This window comes from Enhydra lutris, unplaced genomic scaffold, assembly GCF_002288905.1.
Source record: "Enhydra lutris kenyoni isolate GAN:26980312 unplaced genomic scaffold, ASM228890v2 scaffoldscaffold93, whole genome shotgun sequence".
Classification (NCBI taxonomy): Eukaryota; Metazoa; Chordata; class Mammalia; order Carnivora; family Mustelidae; genus Enhydra; species Enhydra lutris.
Window position 1 is genome coordinate 1,735,978 of NW_019154177.1, and position 18,670 is coordinate 1,754,647.

General features: G+C 40.3%; 2 protein-coding genes and 1 pseudogene across 2 annotated transcripts in view; 2 read left to right on the forward strand and 1 right to left on the reverse strand.

Annotated features, from left to right (window-relative positions):
- Positions 1-18,670, forward strand: part of LOC111138601 — an 896,555-nt gene that overhangs the window by 455,100 nt on the left and 422,785 nt on the right. The gene's annotated exons all lie outside the window — the stretch shown is intronic.
- LOC111162597 lies at positions 2,804-3,757 on the forward strand (annotated as a pseudogene).
- The window catches only part of LOC111162606 (putative olfactory receptor 2B8), a 930-nt gene continuing 128 nt past the window's right edge, over positions 17,869-18,670 (reverse strand). Inside the window, exon 1 of the mRNA XM_022527118.1 lies at positions 17,869-18,670. This exon is cut by the window's right edge and continues 128 nt beyond it. Within this exon, the coding sequence (XP_022382826.1) occupies positions 17,869-18,670 (802 nt within the window).

The following is an 18,670-nucleotide window of genomic DNA, read 5'->3' on the forward strand; positions in this document are numbered from 1 at the left end:
AATGAATGTCTCTTACTGCATTCAGGCATTTGATACCTACCTCCATAGAGATGATGGTTTTTAGTCTACTCACACAGGTATTTAACGTGGTAAGAAGTAGACGAAATGAAGCTTTTCATTTAACCTTAGGCTACACATGTCCTTTCTCTGGGAAGATGTGTTCTGTGGTGGTGCACAGAGATTGGACAGGGACGGATGCTGAGCGGGGGAAGTGGAAGGGAGGAAAGTGAACTAGATCAGCAGGACAAGCTGTTGAGATCCGAAGAATGCGTTATGCAGCTGCTCTTTCTCACGTCCAGTGCCGCTCAAGGGGAATAGTTTTCCTAGATGTAATGTGGGTAAAAAAAGAAAAAAAAGATAGTGGACTATGACAAGAGTATTCCTGTTCCCTCCCAGGGTTCTCTCTAGGAAGGCACTGGAAGCAATTGTAACCTTCACAGACAATCCTATTCTTTTTGTCTCTTTTGGTGGGCATCTCCTTGCCGGATGCTTTTTCAACCTAAAATCATATTCATTTTTGTACCTGTCCGATAGAAGCCATTCAGCATTCTTTAGATATATGTATACACACATACACATACATATATAATCTGGAAAAGAAGGAAACCATTTTTACAAGTTCAGCTCACCAGAGTTATATCTTCTCTTTCCTCCCTTCTTAGTCCTTATTGATAGGATAATGTTAAAATATATCATTATTTATTGTGACGGTACAATATGATATTGGTGTTTTCCTTGGATGAGTAACATTTCCCTTTTGTCCTCCTTCCTTTGGTGAGTAATGCCCTCATTAGACACCTTGGAAACACCAGCAATTTATTTCAGATAATTTATCTGTATTTGTGCGTGTGTGCATGAAACTGAACTGTGGTTTATTTGCTCTTCTGCACAGGTGTGAGTCTGGGCACATTTCCTGTTGTTGCACGTTTACACTGTTTCAGATACCTTTATAACTAATTCCATTAGGAAAGGTTTTGTGGAGAAGTTTTTCTTGTTTTTTGTTTGTTTGTTTGTTTTGGTGGATACAACTGAATGCATCTCTACAGGAAATCCAAGGAAGTATAAAATAATGTGACATACTGTATCCTCTATTCTGGTTCCATAAATACTTATTTAATGCCACTTTTGTACCAATTTCTTTCACACACTAGTGGGTCTGCCCTGAAACGTGATTCAGATTTTTAGTCTTAGAAGAACAAAAAATGAACTGTATGCCTAAGCATTTGAACATGATAGAACTGAAATACTCATTTTCTGAGCCTCTTTGGTTTACAACTGCTTCTTTAGTACTAAGCAACTGGAAGTATAGGGTCATCAGACTCACTCGAGTGCTGGTAACGTGTCTGATTCAGCATCATTAACTCTGCAAGACAGCTTCGAGAAGGTACTAACCTAATGTTGATGGGTATCTGAGATTTTAGATAATACCAGAATATCCTGTTCTATGACCTTCTGTGTTGTACTTAAAGGTTTCCATTATAGGCATTTACTTGTCATTGCTTTGAGAATATATTTGTCCTTATCTCTATATATTTATCTATTTAAATATTTTAGCATAGGGATTTTACCATAGGGAGTGAAGCAGAACATTACACTTTGTACATAGATTACACAGTTGGGTAAATTTTTAAAATGTTTAAAAATTTGAAAATGTTTATTCTGATTAGAATGTTGATCGTGGATTATCCCACTTTTTTAGGAATTTCATGTGCTCTACTTGGTACTGTTTGGAGCAGAAATCTGCAGAAGGAAGAAGAACGTCATGGCCAGTGAATTTTAGAGCTCTGATTCCCCCTGACTATGCAGGGCCAAAGAATTTTCAGAGTTCTGGTTATACTGTTACCGTGATTTTAAGCATCTTTAGGACAAAAGTTAAGCAGTGTAATTGAATGGTGGTGGTGTTTTCAGGTTCTCTCTGATTTGAGTATTTAATTGTTTTACTACCATACAAAAAAAAAAAATCCAAACAAACCTGTAGCTTTCAAAAATATAATATCTTAGAGAGGTAACTCTGATATAATGTTCATATGCCGAACTATTAATGATATTTTGAATGTAATTGAATTATTTGTATATGTATATTCCAGTTACTAAATTCTTATATCTGAAAGTATTTTTGCAATTATGTTGTATTTTATTGCATGTGAAGTATGTAGAAATCCAGTTATGTACAATCATGAGATATGTATTTACAGTAAAGTCTCTCTTTCTTTACTTCTTTCTGATTATTCCTGATGGCTCTCCCTCTTTTTCCCTCATCCCCATTCTTTCTAAAATATATGTATAAACTTAACAGTACTTTAAGTGTCTTTAAGTTCAGACTGAAAGACTTTTCATATTTATGACTGATGGCAACACAAGGTTCATTATTTCATTTTCTTAAAGTACGTATTAATGATTTACTTTTTGTGATAATGTGGAACTAAATTGGTATAAGCTAAGTCAATCTCGATCATTTATTTAAATACTACCTTTAATATTCTATGGCTGTGTCTTATGACAGATGCACCTCCCCCGCCACCAACTTTTTTTTTTTTTTTTTAAGATTTCTTTTAAAAGTTGTTAAACACGGGGCGCCTGGGTGGCTCAGTGGGTTAAGCTGCTGCCTTCGGCTCAGGTCATGATCTCAGGGTCCTGGGATCGAGTCCCGCATCGGGCTCTCTGCTCGGCAAGAAGCCTGCTTCCCTCTCTCTCTCTCTCTCTCTCTCTCTGCCTGCCTCTCCGTCTACTTGTGATCTCTCTCTGTCAAATAAATAAAAAATAAAAAAAAAAAGTTGTTAAACACTTGGACCTAACAGGAAACATGTGCTAACAGAGGATGGAACAGAAAAATGGCAGTTCTTTCACGGGGTTTATCCTGCTGGGGTTCTCTGACCGGCCTCAACTGGAGCTAGTCCTCTTTGTGGTCCTCCTGATCTTCTACCTGTTCACTCTGCTGGGAAACACCACCATCATTGCCTTGTCCCACCTCGACCCACATCTTCAGACTCCCATGTACTTTTTCCTCTCCAACCTAAGCTTTCTGGACCTGTGTTACACGACCAGCAGTGTCCCGCAGCTCCTGGTTCATCTCAGGACAGCAGACAAGTCTATCTCCTTTGGTGGCTGTGTGGCTCAGCTCTTCATCTCTCTAGGGCTGGGATGCACGGAATGCATTCTGTTAGGGCTCATGGCGTTTGACCGCTATGCAGCCATCTGCAAGCCCCTGCAGTACACCGTGATCATGCACCCCCATCTCTGTGCCCTCATGGCTTCTGCATCGTGGTTCATTGGTTTTGGCAACTCGTTATTGCAGACAGTGCTCATCTTCCTTTTGCCACTTTGTGGAAGAAATAAAATAGACCACTTCCTTTGTGAGATCCCTGCACTGCTCAAGCTTGCCTGTGTTGACACCACTGTGAATGAGTCTGAGCTCTTCTTTGTTGGTGTGATCATTCTCCTCATACCTGTGACATTAATCATCTTCTCCTATGGTCAGATCATCAGAGCGGTCTTAAGAATAAAGTCATCTGCAGGGCAGAGGAAAGCGTTTGGCACATGTGGGTCCCACATCACAGTGGTCTCCCTGTTCTATGGCACGGCCATCTATGCTTACCTCCAGCCCAGCAACAACTACTCCCAGGATCAGGGCAAGTTAACTTCTCTCTTCTATACTATCGTCACCCCCATGGTCAACCCTGTCATATATTCTCTGCGGAACAAGGATGTGACAGGAGCAATGAAGAAAGTGCTTTGCAGGGGCCATGACTCCAGATGATTGGGCGGGGAAGACCCTTTGATGGAATGCATTGAATGCCAGGGCATATAAGATGTTTATGTCCTTCCTGTATCACTGAGAATTCTCTCTGACATCTTTCAAGGGAATCTTTACCTGATGCTTTTATGAAAGTCCACGTTCAAAATCTAAGCTCATGGATTCATGCAGCCTCCACAGATACAACATAGTGTCCTAGAGCACATTCATCATATTGTTATTCTAAAATTTCAGAGGTTTTTCATATTCCCCCCTGATTTGGGAACACTATTTCATTCCTTTTTGCAAGAAGACACACACATATCATAAAGTCATGGGGAAATAAGAATACAAATGACTAAAACATGATAAGACATACTAATATTTTAGCATTTTCCTAGCAAACTGTTGGAGGCATATCATTTATTCTTGCACTGTGACCATGGCTCTGTTACGAGGTCCATAGGCTGATTGTGTCACAACTTTTCCATAGAATTAGGTGGGCAACTCTGGGAAAAACAAACTTTTAGCTCAGAGAAAAGCCTATTAACATCAGTCCCGATAAATCCACTCAGATACCGGGCCCTAGTATGACAGCACCAGTGCGACGGTGATTTTAGGTAACCTTCCTGTCCCAGACATTGGGGCCGTGATGCATACCTGCCAGTGACAGTGGGAGCATCGATGGTCATAAGCAGGTGGTGCTGACAAGCGAGTTTGGGCACAGCCAGATGTACCAACGTGAGGCCTACGAGTTGTTGTTTGTGTCCGTGAGCCACCCTGTTCGTTACAAATGACTCTTGAGCACAGTATCGTATCTGAACAGAACACGAAAGAAGCTCTGTTTTATAGTCTATCTGTTTTACCTACAATAATGCAGCAAAAGTTCCAAAGGGTAAAAGACATTTAGACCCTCTCTTCATACTATCTTGTAAATTCTTCGATCCAGGCATCAACTGATCAATGCTTTTATATCTCACATCCACCAAAACCCCCATATATTTCAATACTATAAAAATATAGGAAGTGCCCTCTATTTCACAAGAAATGCCATGTCTGTGGAGCTTACTTAGATTCACCAGGAGGAAATGTAAAGAATAAATAGAATGTATATTAATTATTAAACATCTCCATACGTCTCTACTTTACAAATAGCCATCTCATTATGAACTGTCATACAATTCTGAATTAGGAGTAATAAATATAAACATCCCAGAACAACTGAATCTGACATTGTAGCCCTTCGATCTTAACTCTAGCTCAGTTTGCACAGAAGTGTGTTTTGGGGTATGGATCTGGGTTTCTGTATATATGTATTGTCACAAATAGTGTATTTTCACATGGAGGCTGGAGCTTTGACAATGTCATCTTCACAGAAATGTTTCTGATTTTGGAAGGTTTTCCCAATGCGTAACCCAGTGTTGGTAAATGTGTTTGTGTCTTGGACTGGACACATACGCATGACAACTCTCCTGTTCCCTATCCTGACAGCTAACCGGCATCCCCAGGGCCTTGAACCTTGAGCTGGCCATGCTCATGCCAAGTGATCTTGCTGCAGAGACAGCATGTGGAGGCTGGAAATGACACCCAGGGGAGATCATGCACACAGTCAGCTTCTCTTTGTATTGCTAATAGCATCACAATATTCCCACTTGAAATCAAGACCTGAGATATACCTTCTTTAAAAAATTTATCTTATTTTTTCAGTGTTCCAAAATTCATTGTTTATGGACCACAGCCATTGCTTCATTCAATAGATGACCTCCTTAATACCCATGACCATGCTCACCCAACCCTCCCCCCAAAACCCTCAGTTTGTTTCTCAGATTCCACAGTCTCTCATGGTTTTTCTCCCCCTCCAATTCCTCCAACTCACTTCTCTCCTTCTCCCAACATCCTCTGTGTTATTCCTTATGCTCCACAAGTAAGTGAAACCATATGATAATTGACTCTCTCTGCTTGGCTTATTTCACTCAGCATAATCTCCTCCAGTCACATCCATGCTGATACAAAAGTTAGTGGAACACAAGTTGGTATGGACACTTTGGAAAATCTTAAGGAATCTCCATAAGAAAGATTCCTTAAGAAATTAAAAACAGAGCTACCCTATGACCCTGCAATTGCACTATGGGGTATTTACCCCAAAGATACAGATGTACTGAAAAGAAGGGTCATCTGTACCCCAATGTTCAAAGCAGCAATGGCCACAGTCATCAAACTGTGGAAAGAGCCAAGATGCCCTTTAAGAGACGAATGGGCAAAGAAGATATGGTCCATTTATACAATGGAGTTCTATGCCTCCATCAGAAATGATGAATACCTGGGATCTATGTTGACACCATAGTGACACTTCATGTATGCCAGTAAAAAAATAGTTTTTTATTACTGTTTATCCCTGACGGTGACAAATTTCCTGCTCTCCATTAGGTTTCAACCACATCCTGACAGTTATACCCAAATGGTTACTTTAAATTCCTCAAATCAAAGGTGACAGAGGAGTAAGGGACCCATTTCAGCTGGTCCCTGAATTTAGCTGAATATCTACCAAACCATTCTGAATACCCACGTAATCAGCCTGAGATGTAAGAATATATATTTGGATCTCTAGAAAAGTGACTGCTTTTTGCAACATAGGACATGCAGAGTTGTGAATGCTCAGGGAAATGTCAGAAGATAAACAGAAGGGGGAGGGAGCCTCCAGAAGCTGACTCCTGGAAAGGATATAACACCAGAGTGCAAAAGCAAAACCTTGGAAATCTGCTATAGGGAACAACATCCCTCTCTGAAAGAGATTCTGGAGATGAAAAGGCAGAATTCTAGGTAGAGCATTATGGTCTCAGGATATGAGGAGTCACAGAGTTAAAGGGGTGACTGAGAAGCCTCAGAACCAAAAGTGCTTCCCAGAGTAGCAGAATGCCTGAACAGTGGAGCCAGGATGCAGGTTCTGGTCAGCATCGCCAGGAAGGGTCTCAGCTCAGATCGCCATAAACTGCAAGTCGGGCCTGTTGAGAATCTCTTCTCTTGGGCAGCCTGAAATATCAGGAGCCTGCACCGGGACTGGACAAAAACTCACAGAGTGGTGGTGGCTGGGAAAGGGCTTTAGAGGAGTGCCCAGCTAGAATCCAGGAGCTGCAGGTGTGCATGTGGGAGCCCACAGCTGCTTGCAGATTTAGAAGCATAAAAGGCAGAGACACTCCCGGGCCACTGGTTCAACCTGAGGGAGTTACCGTGGGCATGCACAGTGGTAGGCTGTAGCTTTCTGTGGCACATATAGAAATGGAGACTGTTTGTATTGGAGGGTTTAGTGAAGAGAGCAGACTGTGATTTCTCTGCTATCCACCAGAGGTTGGGTGCAGCCATTTTTGCTCTGACTATTGGAAGAGGCATGGAAAGCCACCAGAGAACAAAAGCCACACATAAGACCTGTTTCCACTGAGCCCATTCATCTCCCCCCACCTCCACTCCAACAGGGCCAGGGCAATTCCCCCCAACCAGGGTTGCCTGAGAAAGAGCAGAGCAAGCCGCTATCCCAGAAGACAGGCTGGAAGAACAAGGGGATGACAACCCTATGGACCCCATAAGACTATAAAATTCTAATGCCAGAGAAAAATAGTATATTGAGCTCCAGTTGAGCTGTAGACATTTCCTCCTGGTTTTTTGTGTGTTTTTTTTGTTTGTTTGTTTGTTTGTTTGTTTTTCAGATACAACTCTCTTTTTCTTTCTATTCTTTTTTTAATGCTTTATCTCTGTTTTTCTTTTACCTTTTTCTCATTTCAACTAGATGTTTATTATATAAACTTATATTTCATAGTAGCTCTTTAACTTGTACTTTTTCATACCTGTATTTCTTTATAGATATATGCTTTATTGTAGTCCTTTTTTCCCTATCCAGTCTTACACACACACACACGCGCGCGCACGTTTTACTTTCCTTGTAGTTTTGGGAAGTAGTGTCCTCTAAAAAACAGACCAAAATACACCCAGAGACAACTGAAATACCCTGCTTTGTCCACATTGAAAGATTATAGCCTACCTTCCCCTCACCTCTCCTTTAAAAAAAATTTTTTTTAATTTTATGAATTTTATTATGTGTTTCCTTTTGGCTTTGTTTTTTGTTGGTGGTTTCTAACCACTCTGGATTTTCCTAGGATGTGTCTTGCTTAGGTCCTGGTTGATATTTTGGACTCTGATCATTCACCCAACCATCCCTTGAGAGAATGACTAGGAGGTGCAACTCTCAACAAAGAAAAGAAACAGAGACAATGTCATCTGCCACAGAACTAATGGATATGGATATAAGCAAAATGTCAAAGACAGAATTCTGGAGAGCAAGCATGACATCAATAGCTAGACTTGAAAGAAGCATTAGTGACAATATAGAATTTCTAAGGTTAGAAATGAGATCTAATCAGGCCAAACTTAAAAAATGCTATGAATGAGTTGCAGTCTAAATTGGATACGCTAACAGCCGGAGCAAATGAGGCAGAAAAACAAATTAGTGATCTAGAAGACAAGCTTATAGAAGAAAGTGGAAGAAAACAGAGATAGGCTTCTAGTAACACATGAGAAAAGGATTGCAGAGATTAATGATACCATGAAAAGTTCCAATGTCAGAAATATTGGGATCCCTAAGCGGGGTGGAGAGAGAGCTAGAAGGTATATTTGAGCAAATCATAGCTGAGAACTTCCCTATTCTGGGGGAGGAAAAAAGCATTTGAGTCCAAGAGGCTGAGAGAACCCCTCCCAAAATCAATGAATATAGCTCAATACCCGAACGTATAATAGTGAAGCTTGAAAATTGTACAACCAAGGAAAAAATCCTGAGAAAACCTAGGGAAAGGAGGGTCCCTACAGGGAGTAACATCAAAAGAACATCAGATCTATCCACAGACACCTGGTGAGCCAGAAAGTGTTGGCAAGATATATTCGGGTACTAAATGAAATGAATATGCAACTAAGAATACTTTATCCAGCTAGGATGTCATTCAGAATGGATGAGAGCTAAAGCGCTTCCAAGACAAGCAGAAACTCAAAGAATATGTGACCACCGAGCCAGTCCTCAAATATTAAGAGGGATTCTGTAAATGAAGAGAAATCCCAAGAGTCACACAGACCAGAAAGAAACAGAAAATCTATGGAAAGAGGGATTTTACAGGCAATAAAATGGCACTAAATTCATATCTTTCAATAGTCACTCTAAATGTAAATGGGTTAAATGCTCCTAGCAAATGAAACAAGGAAGCAGATGGAGTAAAAAAACAGGAACCATCCATATGCTGTCTACAAGAGACTCATTTTGAACTTAAAGACACCTCCAGATTGAAAGTGAGGAGATGGAGAACCTTGCTAATGGACCTCAGAAGAAAGCTGGGGTAGCAATCCTCATTTCAGACAAATTAGACTTTAAACACAGACAGTAATAAGAGACATCGAGGGACACTATATTATACTTAAAGGGTCTATCCAACAAGAAGATCTAACAAATGTAAATATCTAGGCCCCCAGTATGGGAGCAGCCATTTATAAAAACAATTAATAACCAAAATAAAGAAAGATATTGATAATAATATATTAATAGTAGGATATGTCAACACTCCACTCTCAGCAGTGGACAGATCATCAAGCAGAAGATGAACAAAGAAACAAGACCTGTGAAAGACACATTGGACCAGGTGGACTTCTTAGATATATACAGAACATTCTCCCTTAAAACAACAGAATACACATTCTTCCCAGGTGGACATGGAACTTTCTCTGGGTCACAAATCAGGTCTCAACCAATACCAAAAGATAGAGGTTACTCCCTGCATGTTATTAAACCACAATGCTTTGAAAATGGAATTCAATCACAAGAAAAAATTTGGAAGGAACACAAACACTTGGAAGGTAAAGAACATCCTCGTAAAGAATGATTGGGTAAACAAGAAATTAAAGAAGAACTTAAAAAATTCATGCAAACCAATGAGAGTCAAAACATACCTGTCCAAAACCTATGGGATATGGCATAGGCAGTCCTAAGGGGGAAATACATAGCCATCCAAGCCTCTCTCAAAAAGGTAGAAAAATCCCATATGCACAAGCCCATCTTACACCTAAAGGACCTGGAGAAATAACAGCAAATAAAGCCTAAATCAAGCAGGAGAACAGAAAAAATAAAGATTGGAGCAGAAATCAATGAAATAGAAACCAGAAAAAGAGTAGAACAGCTCAACAAATCTAGAAGCTGGTTCTGTGAAAGAATAAGATCAATAAACCTCTGGCCAGACTTAGCCAAAAGAAAAGAGAAAGGACCCAAATTAATAAAATCATGAATGAAAGGGGAGAGATCACGACCAATACCAAAGGAATAGAGACAATTATTAGAACTTATTACCAGCAGCTATATGATAAAAAAAAAACTTGACAATTTGGAAGAAATGGATGCATCCCTGGACTTATAAACTACCAAGACTGAAACAGGAAGAAATAGACAATCTGAACTGACCAATAACCAGCAAGGAAATTGGAACAGTAGGAAAAAAAAAAAAACAAAACTTCCCAAAAAACAAAAGTCCAGGGCTCGATGGCTTTTCAGGGGAATTCTACCAAACATTTAGAGACAAAATAATATCTATTCTACTGAAGCTATTTCAAAAAATAAAAATGGAAGGAAAACTCTCAAACTCATTCTATGAGGCCAGCATTACCCTGATCCCAAAACCAGGCAAAGACCCCATGAAAAAGGAGAATTACAGACCAATATCCCTGATGAACATGGATGCCAAAATACTCAATAAGATCCTAGCTAATAGGATCCAACAGTACACTAAAAGGATTATCCATCACAACTCGGTGCGATTTATTCCTGGGAGGCAAGGGTGGTTTAACAAATCAATCAATGTGAAAGAGCACATTATCAAAGAGATAACCATATAATCCTCTCAATTGATGCAGAAAAAGCATTTGACAAAATACAGCATCCTTTCCTGATTCAAACTCTTTAAAATATAGGGATAGAGGGAACATACCTCAATTTCATAAAAACCATCTATGAAAAGCACACAGCTTTTCACTCATTCATTCTCAATGGGGAAAAACTGAGAGCTTTTCCCTTAAGGTCAAGAACACAACAGGGATGCCCACTCTCACCACTTTTGTTCAACATAGTAGTAGAAGTCCTAACCTCAGCAATCAGACAATAAAAAGAAATAAAATGCACTTAGATTGGCAAAGAAGTCAAATTCTCTTCCCAGATGACATGATTCTTTATGTGGAAAACCTAATAGTCTCAACCCCCAAAATTACTAGAACTCATACAGCAATTCAATAATGTGGCAAGATACAAAATCAAAGCACAGAAATTAGATGCATTTCTATACACTAACAATGAGACAGAAGAAAAAGAAATTAGGGAATCAATTCCATTTACAATAGTACCCAAAAACCATGGGATACCCAGGGTTATCTTTACTTACCCAAAGAGGTAAAGGATCTATACTCTAGAAACTATAGAATACTTACAAAAGAAATTGAGGAAGACACAAAGAGGTGGAAAAACATTCCATGCTCATGGATAGGAAGAATAAACATTGTGAAAATGTTCATGCTTCCCAGAGCAATCTACACTTTCAATGCAATCCCTATTGAAATACCACTGGCATTTTTCAAGAAGCGGAAACAAACAATCCTAAAATTTGTACGGAACCAGAGAAGACCCCAAATTGAATCACCAAGGGAATGTTGAAAGAGAAAACCAAAGTGTCTGACTTCAAGCTCTATTACAAAGCTGTGATCATCAAGACAGCAAAAAACAGACACCTGGGTCAATGGAAAAGAATAGAGAGCCCAGAAATGGACCCTCAACTCAATGGTCAGCTAATTTTTGACAGATCAGGAAAAAATATCCAATGGGGGAAAAAAAAACCAGTCTCTTCAATAAATGGTGCTGGGAAAATTAGACAACCACATGCAGAAGAATGAAACTGGACCATTCTATTATACCATATACAAAGATAAACTCAAACTGGATGAAAGATCTTTTTTTTTAAGATTTTATTTATTTATTTGACAGACAGAGATCACAAGTAGGCAGAGAGGCAGACAGAGAGAGAGAGAGAGAGGGAAGCAGGCTCCCTGGTGGGCAGAGAGACCGATGCGGGGCTCGATCCCAGGACCCCGAGATCATGACCTGAGCTGAAGGCAGAGGCTCAACCCACTGAGCCACCCAGGTGCCCCTGGATGAAAGATCTTAATGTGAAACAGGAACCCACCAAAATCCTAGAGGAGAACATAGGCAGCAAACTCTTCACCATGGGCCACAGAAGCTTCGTGCAAGACACATCTCTAAAGGCAAGGGAAACAAAAGCAAAAATGAATTATTTGGATTTCATCAAGATAAAAAGCTTCTACAGCAAAGGAAACAGTCAACAAAACTAAGAGGCAACCCACGGAAAGAGAGAAGGTGTTTGCAAAAGACATTACAGACAAAAGGCAGATATCCAAGATCTATAAAGAACTTCTTAAACTCAACCCCCAAAAAACAGATAATCATGTCAAAAACTGGGCAGAAGACACCAACAGACACTTCTCCAAAGAAGATATTCAAATGGCTAATAGACACATGAAAAAATGTTCAACATCACTCGGCATCAGAGAAATACAAAGCAAAACCACAATGAGATCCCACCTTACACAGTTTGAATGACAAAAATTAACAAGACAAGAAACAACAAATGTTGCTGAGGATGTGGAGAAAAGGGAACTCTCCCACTGTTGGTGGGATGGAAGCTGGTATAGCCACTTTGGCAAACAGTGTGGAGTTTCCTCAAGATGTTAAAAATAGAGCTACCCTAAGACCCAGCAATTGCACTACTAGGTATTTACCCCAAAGAAACAGATGTAGTGAAAAGAAGGGGCACATGCACTCCAATGTTCATAGCAGCAATGGCCATGATAGCTAAACTGTGGAAGGAGCCAAGATGCCCTTCAACAGACGAATGGATAAAGGAGATGTGGTGCATATATACAGTGGAATATTATCAGCCATCAGAAAGGATGAATAACTACCATTTGCAGCAACATGGATGTAACTGGAGGGAATTATGCTAAGTGAGTAAGTCAAGCAGAGAAAGACAATTATCATATAGTTTCACCTCTATGTGTAACATAAGGAATAGCTTGGAGGATCATAGGGGAAAGGAGGGAAAACTGAAGGGGAAGAAATCAGAGAGGGAGATGAATCATAAGAGACTGTGGACTCCAGGAAATAATCTGAGGGTTTCAGAGGGGAGGAGGGTATAGGGATGAGGTTGCCAGGTGATTAGTACGAAGGAGGACACATGTTATGATGAGCAGTGGGTGTTAATACAATTAACGAATCACTGAACACTACTACATCAAAAACCAGTGGTGTGCTGTAGAATGGCTAACTGGACATACCAAAAAGAATTCCATTTAGAATTCTTCCTAACTGAAGTTCCCAAATACCTGTTTTCTTTATCCTGCCAATTCCTCGTACATTTCTTGTCTTTGTATAGAAGTTTAAACCCTGCCTGACATGATCACTTCTTTGAGTCTCAATTTCATTATTGGACCTCCATATGTACGTACTTAAGCTTTGGTTTTTTTCTCCTGTTACTCCCTACCATCTCCATTTCATTCCAAAACAGTTGGAAGAACACTGTGGGGAGGGGAAAGGAAATGTCTCCCTCCCCAAAGCAAGCGTCCAGTCTCTACGGGCACCTCAGGGACCCCATCCCCTGACCCTTCTGAGCAGCAGTCATTCATCCTCTCATTTCTGCACTGACACAGAGCCCACCTTCCCAGCAAACCACATTCCCATGCACAGTGGCTTCCAGAGTCTGCATGACCAGGTCTGAAATACGCTACAATAGCACATCAATGAAAGAAGCTCTCACTTATATTACAAAACAAGCATCTGAAGTCACCTGCAAAGGAAAGAGCTCACAGGGACTTATAACCTGTTCCTCCTGCCTCACTGAGACTGGACAGAGCAGAACTCTGGCAAAGAGTAACTGTGAAATGCATAGACTACAGGATACATGAGGGTCTTAGAGAGGCAGCTGTACTCTGATTACTGATCTAGTAGTGATTTCAGCATGATGCAGAGGGTCTGTTAAGAGCCTACCTCTATAGACTGCAAATATGCTACCAAATGACAGTCTAAAGTCAGAACTGGGCCACAAAGGTAGGGACACATAATATGAGAATCTCCCAAGCCTCTCTGTGCTGACTCGTACCATAAGAGGGATGGGGGGGGGTTACATAGGTGATAGCAAACAAAGAGTAAATTTGTGATGATGGAAGTGTTGAATCAGTATATCATACAACTGAAACTAGTATAACACTATGTTAGCTATACTGGGATTAAAATTTTTAAATAATCAAAAAGTTAAAAGATAATAAAGTAACTTTGGAACAGTTTTTAGGGGAAAAGAAACTGTGACTCAAAACAAAAAGAAAGCCTACAGAATGGGAGAAGATTTATAAATGGCATATCTAATAAAGGGTTAGTACTCAAATATGTAAAGATTTTATACATACAATATGCAAAACCCCAGATAGTCCAATTTTAAAAATGGACAGAAGACATGAACAGACATTTCTCCAAAGAAGACATACAGATCTCAATAGATACAGAAAAGATGCTCAAATCATGGCTCTTCAGAGAAATGCAAACCAAAACCACAATGAGATATCACCTCACACTTGTCAGAATGGCTAAAATCAAGCACGAGAAGAAAACATGAGTGAGGTCGTGGAGAAAAAGGAACTCTCCTGCACTCTCGGTTGGAATGTAAGCTGGTGCACGCACTGTGGAAAACAGTATAGAGATTCCTCAAAAATTTAAATATAGAATAAACCTACCCTCAAGTAATGGCACTACAGGGTATTTACCCAAAAAAGACCATACAAAGTGATACATGCACCACTATGTTTATAGCAGCATTATTTATAATAACCAAACTATGGAAGCAATCCAAAAGTGCATCAATAGATGACTAGAAAAAGATGTGATATATACATACAATGGAATATTAATCATAAAGAAGAATGAAATCTTGCCATTTAGAATGTACTGAATGGAACTAGAGGGTATTATGCTAAGTGAAATAAGTCGGTCAGAGGAAGACAAATACCATATGATTTCATTTGTATGTGGATTTAAGAAGCAAAACAAATGAGCAAAGCTAAAAAAGAGAGAGACAACCAAGAAACAGAACAACCATGGAGAACAACACACTGTTTGATGATCACCAGAGGGAACATGAGTGGGGGGATGCGTGAAATAAGTGATGGGGATTAAGGAGGGCACTTGTGATGAGCACTGGGTGTTGTATTGAATTGCTGAAATATTATACTGTACACCTAAAATTAATAATAGACTGTATGTTAACTATAATGGAAATAAAAACTTAATAAAAAATGAAATAAGAAAATATGAAGTAATTTCAAACCTACAAAAACAATCAAAACAAAAATAGAACTTGTGTTTCATGCAAGTTGGACATTTTGAGTCTCAGCAAACATGCATTACCTGAGCTGATGGTGTGCACCCGTGTTCCTCTGAAAGGTAAAGAGCTGGAAGAATCCATGAATTGCTCTAGAACATAATCATCATCCTCACCTCCAGGTGCTAAAGACAGATGGAATAAAATAATTTAGCCAAGCCTTGGGTTCAAGTCGACAGCCATGCCACAGTTATTAGTGAACATACAAAAGGAAACAGTCCAGGGCACCTGGGTGGCTCAATGGGTTAATCCTCTGCCTTCAGCTCAGGTCAGGATCTCAGGGTCCTGGGATCGAGCTCCACATTGGGCTCTCTGCTCAGTGGGGAGCCTGATTTCCCCTCTCTTTCTGCCTCCCTCTGTGCCTACTTGTAATCTCTCTCTCTCTCTCTGTCAAATAAATAAAATCTTAAAAAAAAAAAAAGGAAACAGTCCAAATGATATTGGTGACAATTTACACAACCCTGGAGTCTGTTGTAGACAAAGCATGGAGAGTATGGAAGTCAGATTCTTAACATTAGAAAAATGTTATGGAACAATTCTCAACTTGTGTTTGGACTTTCAAATAATTTCTTTTTTATTTTGGATTCCAGGGAAACTTTGTTCTCTATAATTTATTCCCATGTAAAATAAATATCCAAATGCCATTCAAACATTCACTTAAAGGAAATGAAAATGTTTTGCCCCAGGGTTCTGCGTGTCCTTAAGAGCAGAGAAATAGTTGCTCACCCAACAACAGGCCATGTGGTTTCATGAGACCTTGACGGGTTTTGCACCAAGGAGAGTTCATTTAAAGGACTTTAAGGTGACCATTTGTATATAACTGTCAGGATGTGGTTGAAACATAATGGAGAGTGGGAAATTTGTCACCGTCGGAGATAAACAATGTACAGAACTGTTTTCCTACTGGCATACATGAAGCATCACTGTGGTGTCAAGATACATCCCAGGTGTTCATTTCAAGTAAGAATATTGTGATGCTTGTAGTGATACAGAGAAAACCTGACCATGTGCATGATCTCCCCTGGGTGTCATTTCCAGTCTCCGCATGTTGTCTCTGCAGCAAGATCACTTGGCATGAGTATGGCCAGCTCGGGGTTCAAGGCCCCGGGGATGCTGGTTAGCCATCAGGATAGGGAACAGTACAGTTGTTATGCATATGTGTCCACGCTAAGTCACAAACACATCTACCTGCACTGGGCTACATGTTGGGAAAACCTACCAAGTATCAGAAATATTTCTATGAAGATGACATTGTCAAAGCTCCAGCCTCCATGGGAAAATACACTATTTGTGACAATACATATATACAGAAACCCAGATCCATACCCCAAAACACACTTCTGTGCAAACTGAGCTAGAGTTAAGATCGAAGGGCTACAATGTCAGATTCAGTTGTTCTGGGATGTTTATATTTATTACTCCTAATTCAGAATTGTATGACAGTTCATAATGAGATGGCTATTTGTAAAGTAGAGACGTATGGAGATGTTTAATAATTAATATACATTCTATTTATTCTTTACATTTCCTCCTGGTGAATCTAAGTAAGCTCCACAGACATGGCATTTCTTGTGAAATAGAGGGCACTTCCTATATTTTTATAGTATTGAAATATATGGGGGTTTTGGTGGATGTGAGATATAAAAGCATTGATCAGTTGATGCCTGGATCGAAGAATTTACAAGATAGTATGAAGAGAGGGTCTAAATGTCTTTTACCCTTTGGAACTTTTGCTGCATTATTGTAGGTAAAATAGATAGACTATAAAACAGAGCTTCTTTCGTGTTCTGTTCAGATACGATACTGTGCTCAAGAGTCATTTGTAACAAACAGGGTGGCTCACGGACACAAACAACAACTCGTAGGCCTCACGTTGGTGCATCTGGCTGTGCCCAAACTCGCTTGTCAGCACCACCTGCTTATGACCATCGATGCTCCCACTGTCACTGGCAGGTATGCATCACGGCCCCAATGTCTGGGACAGGAAGGTTACCTAAAATCACCGTCGCACTGGTGCTGTCATACTAGGGCCCGATATCTGAGTGGATTTATCGGGACTGATGTTAATAGGCTTTTCTCTGAGCTAAAAGTTTGTTTTTCCCAGAGTTGCCCACCTACTTCTATGAAAAAGCTATGATACAGTCAGCCTATGGACCTCATAATAGAGCCATGGTCACAGTGCAAGAATAAATGATATGCCTCCAACGGTTTGCTAGGTAAAAATGCTAGCATTTTTACCTAGCAAACCGTTGGAGGCATATCGTTTACTAGTATTAGTATTTCTTATCATGTTTTAGTCATTTGTATTCTTATTTTCCCTATGACTTTATGGTATGTGTGTGTCTTCTTGTAAAAGGAATGGAATAGTGTTCCCAAATGAGGGGGGAATATGAAAAACCTCTGAAGTTTTTTAAAATGAAATATGATGCAGATGCTCTAGGAGAATCTCTGGAGGCTTCATGAATCCATGCACTTTGATCTTGAGCACTAACTTGCATTAAAGCATCAGGTAAGAAAATTCCCTTCAGAGATGTTACAGGAAATTTTGAATGACATGGGGAGAACACAATCCTCTTAAAATCTCTGACAGTCAAAATTTTCCATCAAAGGGTCTTCCCCGCCCTGTCATCTGGAGTCCTGGCCCCTACAAAGCACCTTCTTCATTGCTCCCGTCACATCCTTGTTCCTCAGTGTATATATGACAGGGTTGACCATGGGGGTGACGATGGTGTAGAACAGAGAAACAAACTTGCCCTGATCCTGGGAGTAGTTGTTGCTGGGCTGGAGGTAAGCATAGATGGCCGTGCCATAGAACAGGGAGACCACTGTGATGTGGGACCCACATGTCCCAAATGCTTTCCTCTGCCCTGCAGATGACTTTATTCTTAAGACCGCTCTGACGATCTGACCATAGGAGAAGATGATTAATGTCACAGGTATGAGGAGAATGACCACACTGACAAAGAAGAGCTCAGACTCATTCACAGTGGTGTCAACACAGACAAGCTTGAGAAGTGGGGGGACCTCACAGAAGAAGTGGTCTATTTTATTTCTCCCACAAAGTGGCAAAAGGAAGATGAGCACTGTCTGCAATGAGGAGTTGGCAAAACCAAAGAACCACGATGCAGAAGCCATGAGGGCACAGAGACGGGGGTGCATGATCACGGTGTACTGCAGGGGCTTGCAGATGGCTGCATAGCGGTCAAACGCCATGAGCCCTAACAGAATGCATTCCGTGCATCCCAGTCCTAGAGCAACAAACAGTTGAACTACACAGCCACCAAAGGAAATAGACTTGTCTGCTGTCCTGAGATGAACCAGGAGCTGAGGGACAGTGCTGGTCGTGTAACACAGGTCCAGAAAGCTTAGGTTGGAGAGGAAAAAGTACATGGGAGTCTGAAGATGTGGGTCGAGGTGGGACAAGGCA